Source organism: Cariama cristata, unplaced genomic scaffold (assembly GCF_000690535.1).
Source record: "Cariama cristata isolate BGI_N322 unplaced genomic scaffold, ASM69053v1 scaffold3154, whole genome shotgun sequence".
Taxonomy (NCBI): Eukaryota; Metazoa; Chordata; class Aves; order Cariamiformes; family Cariamidae; genus Cariama; species Cariama cristata.
Genome location: NW_009614488.1, coordinates 39,461 through 50,482, shown reverse-complemented (window position 1 = coordinate 50,482; position 11,022 = coordinate 39,461). Strand labels below are relative to the sequence as shown.

Here is an 11,022-nt window from a genome sequence, read left to right as displayed (position 1 = left end):
GGCTTGGCCGGGGGCCCGCAGCTGCGCCGGGGCCGCCTGACACTTGGGGCAGCTTTAAAGGCTGCCATTCCCATGGCCGTCTGCTACGTACAAAGCAATCAGCACAGAATACATGGGACGGTACACTTTAGGCGTACTAAGGAGTCAGGAAAACTTCCAGTTGGATTTTTTTTTTTTTTTTTTACTGCCCCAAACTGTTTGGGGTTTGCATTAGAAATTCATGTAGTGATGTTGTATTTCCTCTTTTTTCTGAAAGATGCCATAGGAAGCAGGAGAATGAGTAGGTTTGTGATCACCCCAGGGTGACTGCAAGGAGAAAAAGCTCAGCAGAGATACAATAAAAAGCCCCAAATGCCTGCTAGCTAGTTAGAACAGTTGTCCCTTCGGACCTGCGTGCGTTTACGCAGAGGCTGTAAGTGTTAGATCCGGCGTCTACATTAGGATGGTCTAACAAAGCATTTAACAATAAGCTTGAAATTCCTCATTTAAGGAAAGCAGAAACAGAACAAAGCATCTGACCCTGTTGAGTATTAATGGTTTTGAACTAGGGGGGAAGGAATGACAAACCAGAAATCCTGATTTTTTAAATTTTTTTTTCTTTTAATACACCATAAAATGTATTAAAAAATACCCAAACCAAACTAGAATAGAACTGGGAAGATGACAGAAAACCACTTCCCTTCCCAAATTTATGGTTTAAAACCAAAGGAACAACAACAACGCCTAACCCAAGTTATCAAGTTACTCCAGATCCAGACCAGAGTCTTCCCTCGCCGTGCTTTTTCATAAAAAGGGTAAAAGAAAGAGGAACAATTAAGACACTCATAGGTCTAAAATTAGATACTCCAGATGAAATCAGCCCTCTTCTGACTAGTGCTGTGCTATGTATTTCTGAGAAAAATAACAAAAGTATGTTTTAATAATCATTGTTAAAGTAGCTAGAGATAATACATCATTATTACATGCTCACAGGAATTAAGTAGGTAAAATAGAAACAAACAGGAGAGAAGGGGGAGCGTGTTCATTTAATAAAGAATGGTTTTTCTCCCAGGATTTCAGTGAAGTCTAAATATAACAAAAAAAAAAAATTCAGTCATCTTCCGTTTTTGTATTCCTGCAGTCTGCTTACTTAGCTGATGACAGTTTGATCTTGAATAACAAAAAAGTCCACATAATCTTTATGAGAAGAACAAGCACAAATTTTAGTGGGAATCAGAGAACACCCATTGAAAGTAACAGAATCCTAGAATAAGTCAAGTTGGAAAGTACCTCTGGGTCATCTGGTTAAAGGAAAAACCAAGGCTTTAGATATTTATTGCCTGGAAGGAATGGCTTACCTTATTTTGTTTCCTCCGTCTTGGTTACAAACTGGCAGCAGGTCCATGAGAACTTTGTAGAAGTATCGCAGGGTGAAGTCAATGCCCATTACTGCCACCGAATGTCCCGAAGACATCTGTGCGCTGCAAAGAGGGGAGGGAAAAAAGGAAAAAGGCTCTCGTGGCTGTATTAATGATGAATATTTTAATTACTCAGTTCCCTACTCGAAAAGGGGACTGGCTTCCCTGGCATATAAATGACCAGCTCGAATCCACACCTCCACACTGAAGCTCAGTTCACCCTGCTTGTGTTTAAATGAACAGTTATAGCAGCTGTCAACGGAGAGAAGAGTCTCTTAACGGTGTTTAAGTTATTTGTGGCAAATCCTGAAGTCTCTCCACAACCAGCGTGTGGAGGAGACAGGAGACAGCCCGGGAGTGGATCACACCCAGGAACCGACCCTTCTCCCCACGGGCTGCTCTCCCTCCACTCTTACATACGCCCCTGCCACCTACGGACATTTAGTATTTAGCAACATCAATTAGGATTAAAAATTCCCCACTCGCACAAATGAACGCAGGACGCAGCTCCTGCATTTCTAGCACCAGAATCCCCACCGCTCCTCTTTGCTCAGCCCCCAGCGTTAGGACCTGAGTATGAAGCTGCCACAGACACTTTGCTAAATCCCTAAAATTCCAAAGCATCGGAGTGATTATGAATTTCAGCCAGAAAAATAAGCTGGCCAAGGTAGAGACATGAATGAGGTTACCTTGCAGCAGGCAACTAGGTGGTATTTAGGCGCTGGTTAATGAGCACCGTGTTAAATGCTTCAAATCACATCCTACTAATGGGTCAGTTAGCCGTGCTGGCTGGAATTAAATAGGAGTCATTCGTGCTAACCTGACACTGCCTCCCACTGCCTGTGGAGTGCCAAGTGACATTTAAAACCACATCACTTCACAAATGTTCTGATTCAGTATTTTTCCCCCAATGTTGGGCAACCATCAAACAGACGTTTAGGGAAAGGGCAGAACCTGGAGGCTCTGTGGATGCTCGCCAGCAGCGGCAGCAAGAGCTGCTGCGAATTGCAATATTTCGCCCGTACTGAAAATGCGCTTGTGTTCCTGTTGTTACACACCAGTTCGGGAATATACACAGTTGCCTTAGCAATCAATGCATCAAAGACCGGCAAAAGTCTCAGGCTGATAGATGGATGTATTTTCTTACAGCTCTATAAGGGTAAAAAAGCGTTACTTCTGCTCCGTTGTATCGTTTTAACTTTCCTCACCATCAGTGAAGCAGTTGCAAGAGCTCTCCTGGCAGAAGCACAATCTTGACATTTGGCTAAGTCCCTCTGGATGCTGAAAGCTCCAAACAGAAATTCTATTCTATTTCTGTTGTTATTTTTCCAAAACTGCCTGTCCTGGCGAATTCCCACCTCTCCCTCAGGAGAAACATCGGGATAGTCAAGTCCTCCTGACTCAATGCACTCGAACTACAGTGCGAATCCCCACCGGGCAGCTGAGCAGTGGGGTTCTGGAACGAAAGCCTTTTAATAAAATAATAGAGGAAAATAACATTTATTAGGGGGGGTTATCAAAATGATTATATGATGTAGTGGTGTGCAGTAGCCTGAGGCTGGACTGAATGACAAGGGAATCTCTGTCGCTCCTCCATTTCTAACCCCCAAATTCTCAAAGTTGGCTGAGATGGCACGGCCAGACCAAGTTACCTCTCGTCCCCGAGGGACACGAACCGATCAGCTCACCCTCAGATCGTAGGGCATGCTGTTTTGCACCTATGCAGGCCTTCTGTTGATGACAAAGGAGACACCTTTGACTTGCTACTTTTCAAAATTTACTTTTCTAAATAATTTTATCTCTGAAGATAGGAATAGAAATGTTCACAAAAAGAAGGTACCGAATGGCATAGCTGGACTATACAAAGTCGAGGCTGCTGGCAACCCATTCTCCCATATAAACCAACTCTGTTTACTGGACTGAAGTCCATTTGCTTTGAAAGAGGTACAGTGAAGATGTAGTCAAATTTAGTTTGTAGATCTATAAATACGGGTTCTAAAAACCTGCATTTAATATGTTTTTAATGTTACCCATTTCAGGGAGAAGGAATGGGAAAAAGGATAACAGTGAAGCAGCACAGATACATTTAAGGATATGTGACAAGGCATCAAGCTATGAAAAGTTACTGCTCTGTCCTAATAGACAAAAAGTCATTAGGAACGCTGTAAATATTTCAGCTTCATTTTTAAGCATTAAATCCTTCTGGTTTGCTGATGCAAGCTGTATTAAATAACTTCTTGCATGAATCTTCTATTCCCAGCCTCCAAAAAAGAAGTAAGAGATACAAGAAACGGGAATGAGAAGGAAGCCTCAGTTCCAGACAAACTAAAGCTGTTATTTAAACCCACACAGCAGTGTCTAATGTGAGTATGCCTACTGACTCTACTGATGCCTCCCCCACCCCTCGTTGTTTTTTTTTTTTAACTAAGACCTCTTTGGGGATTATAACCGCATGTCACTATAAGCTTTAGAGGTCATATTTACCCAGGCATCACACTCACATCTGCCAAACTTTGTTTAACTGTTCTTTAATCATGTTCTAATAACCCACACGAGTTCTTAAAGCTAACTAAACCATCTCTTACTAGATAAAAATCCAAATTTTGATTAATTGCACTTCTCTTCGTACAAAAGTGCTTATTTCCCTTAAGTAAATTCCTCTGTGAGAAGCTCCACGCAGGCATTAAGCCTGATAATACTCCTCCCAAAAAAGAGAGGCAGATGTCCTGTGGTGGGAAATCCCAAAGAAAGCCGAGATGTCACTGAGACGAGTAGAAAAGCAGTGTCCCAGGCTCTGCTGGCTTTGTGATCGGTATTTACCAGCGCAACATCAGAAGTTACCTTTGTACTAGCGGGCTATTAGATGGGGCGTACGCAGAAGCCACATGCTCAGTGAAAGTCGTGGAAGAGACTCCGTGTAAAAACGAAAATGAGTAACTATTTCTGAAACTTGGGAGCGCTTACGATAGGAAGCTTTAGTACGTATTCTATAGACTGACCTCCTTTAAGTATCCTACATCTCAAATCAAAGCTTAGCCTTAGGCTGGGGGCCTGGCCAGGAGGGAGCTGAAACAACAAAAGTCTGGTCCTTGAGGAAAAGGTCATTCCAGTACTGGCAAGATGTTCACACAGAGACTGACTCCACTTCTCCTGGTGGTAATATTAACTGTATTAACAGACGGCTATGACGGTCCCTTAGCTGGATGTGGGGTTTTGATCTCAAAGGCACGGGCTGCTGTTTCCACTCTGGTTTGTTTTCTGCAATCCTGTAAGGGTAGTTGAAGGTTTACAGGCTTCTCCTCAAGCTCTTCCTCCTCCTGAAAGCCCCCATCCAGAAGTGCTGCATTTAAACAGCCCAGGCCAGGAGCTCCCTCCGTTTTGGGAGTATGGACGGTTCTTTCATTAAAATCGTCTTGTGGACTGACCTCTGCAGTTAGGCAGATCTGCTTTCACTTCTTATTCCCTCCCAAACATCACCCTGGCACATACAACTTCCGAAGTGTAAGTGGGAGTAACTTCAGGAAATTGAGAGATTTGCAGTCTTGACGGAACAGTATTTGACTGCCAGCTGAGAGGGAACATATCCCAAACTGCCGAATGAAAGCAATCCCTCTCCTCCTCCTAGGTCCTTGTCTTGCATACATGGCATCTCATCTCCTGTGCATCCAGGAGCACATTCTCACCAATCAATCCTGTTTTCCATACGCTGTTATTAATTGTATATCACTAAAGCTACAGAATAGAAACCTATTCATATAACATGGATTTTTCACAGTGTTTCAACATACTCTTTCCACTGGATGTACACAAGGTCATATCACATTTCACCAAAAGCACTTTAAAACCAGCTTTCGTTTTCAGTTTTTGGACGTGTACGTGTTGCCCAGCATTTTTCTCTCCTACTCAAAGCAACTCTTGCTGCTTGAGAGTATTCTTGCTTGACACAAACCTCAAAACACCATTTACCTGGAAGAATGGACTGTGTGACTGATCGTAACGACGTAGCCAGCCCCTCCGACATCTAAGTAGGGACCAGTAAAGGTAATTAGTCCTGGATTAGCCACTGCATGCAAGTACCTAAGGGAAGCCAAAAGAAACGCTCATAATCAGTGAAAAATGGTTACTGTAACCTTTCAGACAGTATCCCTGATTTTGCAGAAATATAGACACTGAATTCTGTACACCGTGAACAACATGCTATCAAATTAATGTTTTTTAATATTAAACAAGTACCTAAGCAGACCTAAACCAGACTGGCTCAATAAATGGTTCCTCAGTACCTCCAACTGCATTAAAAAAAGCTCAATTTACTTCTGCGTAGAGTATGTTCAATGTTATTTTAGACATTTTTACCCAGAACAACATGTGACACAGTGCCAGCAGCGTCTCAAACTCAAAGCAGACACTGGCAAAATTATTCTGTTGCCAACAGGGGAGAAATGACATCCTACAGACAGAATTCATGCAAGAAAATTCAGAAATAGGTCAGAAAGCGATTACAAATTACAATCTTTTAAAATTTCCTGTCAGTGTAAAATAAGCCACAATCATGTCAAATATCTTCTTACCATCATAAGAAAGTTTACAAAACATGCTAAGTGCTGGAAACACTTTTGTGTATGAAAAAGCTATTACTTGGCCTTTTTCCCCAGTATACTAACCTAGGAGTCTGAACTGCGCTGTGTAAGCAGCTTAACCGACTTCTACTTTATTTCTAGTGTTTTACTTGTGTCTTCTTTCCCAAACACTACCATTTAGCTTCTTATAAAAACCAAGACACTATCTCATGCTGTGTATGGAGGCTTTTTCAAAACCATGGATTAAGAAAATCAATGAAATGTAAAGGCAAAAAAACCCACTAAACCAAAAGCCCAAACCAATAATGAAAATAATATGGGAGCTTTTAAAATGGAGACCAGGGTACCTGCAGTTCATTTACAGTATGAATGCACCTCATTTATCTCACTACCAAAAAAAGAAAAAAAAAAAGAGCAAAATTCCATCATCTTATGCAAAACCATCAATAACAACAAAAAGGAAGAAAACCTGAAGAAAAGCTAATCAGTAGCTATGGTCATGATTTTTTCAGGCAAAACATGGGTCAGGAGAGCTACAGCACAGGCAATGCCAGGGGCGATTCAGAGCCCTCCCGGCAGAGCTGGAGGGTTGGGACCCAGCGCTGGCTCGTTTTTTTTCCCTGTGTCGCAGCGTGGCAGCACCTGGCTGGCACACACCTCAAAACGCGCTCCAGAGCGCTCTCATGTCTCAGGCTCTCATTTGGAATGTGTACAAACATCTCCCCAAATCAGATGCTCCTGCATAATCAATAGCGCACAGTCGAGCCAGCAAATTCCTACTTTAAATTAGTGAGGAAACCCGCTCTAAACAAACAAAAAGACTGAAATATGAACAACCAAAAATGGCACTAGGAGCTGAGAACACTCCCGAATTAGCCAATCCCTAAAGGCGATGCTCATTTTCTGAATATTTATATTCCCATCTGCCATAGCAGGGATATGAAACGGAAACTACCACTTAAAATAAAAAGGGTTGAAATTAGAACCAATAAAGATTTTCACTAGCTGTATTTAAGCGCCAAGTCTTTTACCCACGATGAAAACATTTCTAGGTAAATAGTTTATTAGCTGGCCACAAAAAAAACCCAGGTTATGAGATCGATACCAAAGATTTTCCTTATTGCCCTCCAAGTTTATCCAAAGCTTTGGCAACAGGACCCTAAAAAACTCACCATTGTCTCCTGGTGGGATCAAATGCTTTGTCCATGAGGGAACCGGGGTAAATTCGGAGCACCCCATTGGGGGTTGCTATGTAACGGCGCACAATGTAACTGTTCAGGCTACTCATTTCCATTTGTGTCATCCATTCATCTGTGACGTGACTGGTAGCCATTACTTCATTTCTGACAGAGAACTGCAAAACAAAGGCAGACCTAGCAGGGTTTCTCTAAGACTTGCGTGAAAAGATACTAAGCTGCTCGCGGGGTTTCCTAAAGAGCCATCAGAGATCATCCAAACTCAATTACTTGTTTAAAGTCTTCTCACACCAGACGGATTGGGCACATTCCAAGCAAAGGAAAAGCTTATTATAATGCAATATTGTTGTCGTTATCTCTTATCTGCAGCTTTTTAGAGTTTGTTTTTTTACTTCATGTAAATATAAATGCTGCTCCACTTGCACTCAAACCAGAAATTTCTCATTTATATGCCTACAGACATAAAGGTATTTCTGCTAAGAATTTACTGCAGCTTTCATTTTTCTAGTGTTTATTTCAACAGCTGCTTATCAACTTTTTTTCCCCCCTCCTGGGGAGGAAGCCCTCTCCCTCTTCTCTCCACTCTTCCAGGCCTTGAAGCCCATGGCCATCTCTCTGGGGATGGGAATACCACTCCAAACCACCACTGCATAACCCTTGGAGCATCAGGAGATCAGTGTTTCAGGCACTCCCCTCCCGCAAGAAGACGTGGGACGAGAGGAAAGCAGGGTCCCCGGGGCTGAGCAGAGCCGTGAGCACGGAGGACATACCTTAAGGCCAGGATTGGCAATCAGGCGCGTGTTGTCGCTGAGGTAGGCTGTGTAATGCTCCACCATTCGCTTCGTCTCGGGCTGGCTGAGGTGTTCGTAAGGAGAAGAGAAGCTGCCCGCAGAGAGCATTACCGTAGGGCTTTCTAAAAATAGCAAAATAAGAGAAAGTTAAGGACAACGGATGGCACGTATTGCATAGTAAACCACATTCGTACCACAAAAGGGTACCCGACGTGGTGTCCTAGCTGAGGACACATGGAAGGAATTACACTGACATGCTCTTCACTCCTCGGCCTCTTCCTCCGCTCTCCCGCACTTCAGTGTGCAAAGTGCACAACTCCTTCGGGTCATGGGCAGATGGTTAGCGAGGGCAGGAAACATGAAGTTTTCCACCCAAACCAGAGCACTTACCAGCACAGCTTGCCTCCCTAGGCACTCACAAAACTTTGGCTGCACATGAACCACCTTGCTTGCTTCAAAAGACAGAAGTCACAAACTTAGTCCACTTACTCTGATCTCTGTGTGTCATTTGGTAGACTTTAGTGCCCTTGTTTTCAAAGTCTAAACAATTTCTGAATTACTACTTTTCCAAAGATTACAGAAACTGTTGTCCCTTAAGAAAAGATTCTGCACTAAAGAAGAAGAAATTAATTATCGGTGTTTACGTTAGATACGGCAGAGGACAAGGAAAACAAGCACTTTCAGTTACAGATCATGAACAAAGAGAGACCTACAAGCACAGAAGAGAGAGCTTACCAGTAAAAGTGCAGCCGCTGATTTTCAGAACAGACTAGAAAGTAAACTTGCATTGTGCAGAAACTGCAATACCAGACAGCTTTTTCTTTTTAAGAAGAAAAACGATTAAGATGACGCAGGGCTGAAGGTTGACAAGTACGCCTTTTCTGAATATTTGACCCATGGAACCCCATTGCCCTGTGCATAATGGTCTCCAGAGGAAAAATTTCACTGGAGTACGTGAAGTGTTCTGCTTTTATTCACATGCCTCTAAAACACATCACCAATACATCCAGCAACCATGTGTACTCCAGTCATCACTTACGAACTTCTATTATAGTCCTCCATCTGCTTCCCAGACCAAATATTCGGATGTGATTGCATTTTGCTTTGCATGAAGTTTTTCCACTTGTCAGCTTAGTACGGCGTTTTTTGGATATTTTCCATTCAGACCTTGTCTTTCTGAATATAAGATAATCGAGACTAGGCACCACATTAAAGAAAGAAAAAAACCTGTATTTTAAACAACTGGCAAAGCAATTTCCACAGATTTGTCAAGTTCCTCCATAACTGCTGCACTCTCATCTCACTTAGCTATTTGTGGCGCTGCAATATAGCTAAGAAAATATCACAACTGTGCCGTTAATGCACCAGGAGACCTTCAAACCTTGCTACAAAGAAAAGCACTTCATTCAGAACTTCTTATGATATAGCACAGCTTTTAGCAAAACCCCCAGGATTAACACTTAAAGATGAAAGCTTGCAACTTATGATGCTTATAGGGAAAAACCCTCTATGTTCTTAGGATATATCATCATTTTTAAGTTCTCTATCCTTTCCAGACACTCAAACTTGTATTGCGAGGGAGACTCTCCCTCTTTCCAGTAATGCTTGAGCAACTAGTGAAATCAGTCAGGTAGAAAAGAAACAGTTTAGCTTATCAAAAGCAGGAACGCATCAGTAACCCAAGAACTTTTAAGCAGGTAGGGAGGGTCTGGAAACCATCACACCACTGAAGTTCTCAGTTGCCCCCAACAGACTTAACTCCCGACTTCGCACGGATCGATGGTATTAAATGCTTATGGCAGTGAAAAATGTGCATAAATCCAAAGTCAAAAGAACAGTAATCTTGCACGACTGGGCGGGACTTCATCCTACTTATGTAATTTGTCAATAAGCTGCTTTTTGTTTTTAGTTTTAAGCTTGGTGAGACATCTCTCACTCTCCCCACTCCACTTTCTGGGAATTTGATTGAGCAAGACTGACAACACATTTATCTCGTACTCTGACGAGCGGTCCCACTTTGTTCATCCATGCAAGTGCTCGCCATTGAGCAGGGTAGCTATGATCAATGAATAGCTACAAGAAGGTAACAGCTGATTAGAAAATCGGCCTTGGAAGGAAAAGCCTCTCAAGAGGAGAGTACTTCCAGTGTTTTGTGAGAAGAGTCTTACTTCCTGCTGCCATGCTCTACAGAAACATGCACAAGGCGGTCAAGATGAACTACAAGAAAGCTTTACCTAAGGTAGCCAGCTGCTTGAAGTGCAGGCAGGCGTTCGGCTGGCCCAGCAGATCTAGTCGGTGGTACAGGAGCTTGCTGCTGGGGACAGTGTTGAGATTCTTCAGCTGTTTAACAGGTATTTCTGGCTGTATTACCACAACACATAGAATAAAGGATGTGTCCTGGACCTGAAAAATATAGGTAAGTCATCAAATGGAAACAAAAAGGTGGAGGAGGTACAGAACTTCTTTTCTGTTTAGCATTCATTCTCTTTTCTTAATTGCTCATCTTGTCCAGTTCTGGAAGGCAGCACCACACTTTGCCATCCTCTCACAGATCACAGTTCCCGCTCTCTCTGCAAACAGACAACTCCTTTTCAAAGAAACTAATATGGACTTGACCCTACAAAAAACAGAGAGGAGGACTGTGCTCAAGCCGTATTGGTCTCCACGCAGGATAGAGACGCTTGTCTTCAGTGGTCTGACTACTGCAACTCAGTCTCATACAGCCACATTCCAGTCTGTAATTGTCTTGTATGTATCAGAGCCACTAAGCCGTACAAAAAAAATACTTTTCCATCATCTATGCACAGAATAAAAATATTTAGTTCTCAGGAAAAAAAAAGATTACATTAAGACCTTCATTTTATTGCTTAATTAGCAATAATTTCTAGCACTATTTTGTGGATACTTTTCCAAGTGTCACTAACAGAGGAGAGGCTTCAGGTTCACTGTTGATAAAACCACTGGTATTCCCTTTATGAAGAATACAGACAAATCATTACCACTCTTAATTGTGTGCTCCATATGTCACATCTTTTAAGTATCCTATAGTACAGCAGACTAG

General features: G+C 42.4%; 1 protein-coding gene across 1 annotated transcript in view; it reads right to left on the bottom strand.

Moving 5' to 3' along the window:
• CACHD1 (cache domain containing 1) overlaps nt 1-11,022 on the bottom strand; it is a 60,905-nt gene that overhangs the window by 11,688 nt on the left and 38,195 nt on the right. The window contains exons 11-15 of the mRNA XM_009699423.1: nt 10,196-10,364; nt 7,941-8,083; nt 7,147-7,328; nt 5,364-5,474; nt 1,338-1,460 (exon numbers count right to left, since the gene is read on the bottom strand). Coding sequence (XP_009697725.1) covers nt 1,338-1,460; nt 5,364-5,474; nt 7,147-7,328; nt 7,941-8,083; nt 10,196-10,364 — 728 coding nt within the window. The remainder of the gene's footprint in view (nt 1-1,337; nt 1,461-5,363; nt 5,475-7,146; nt 7,329-7,940; nt 8,084-10,195; nt 10,365-11,022) is intronic.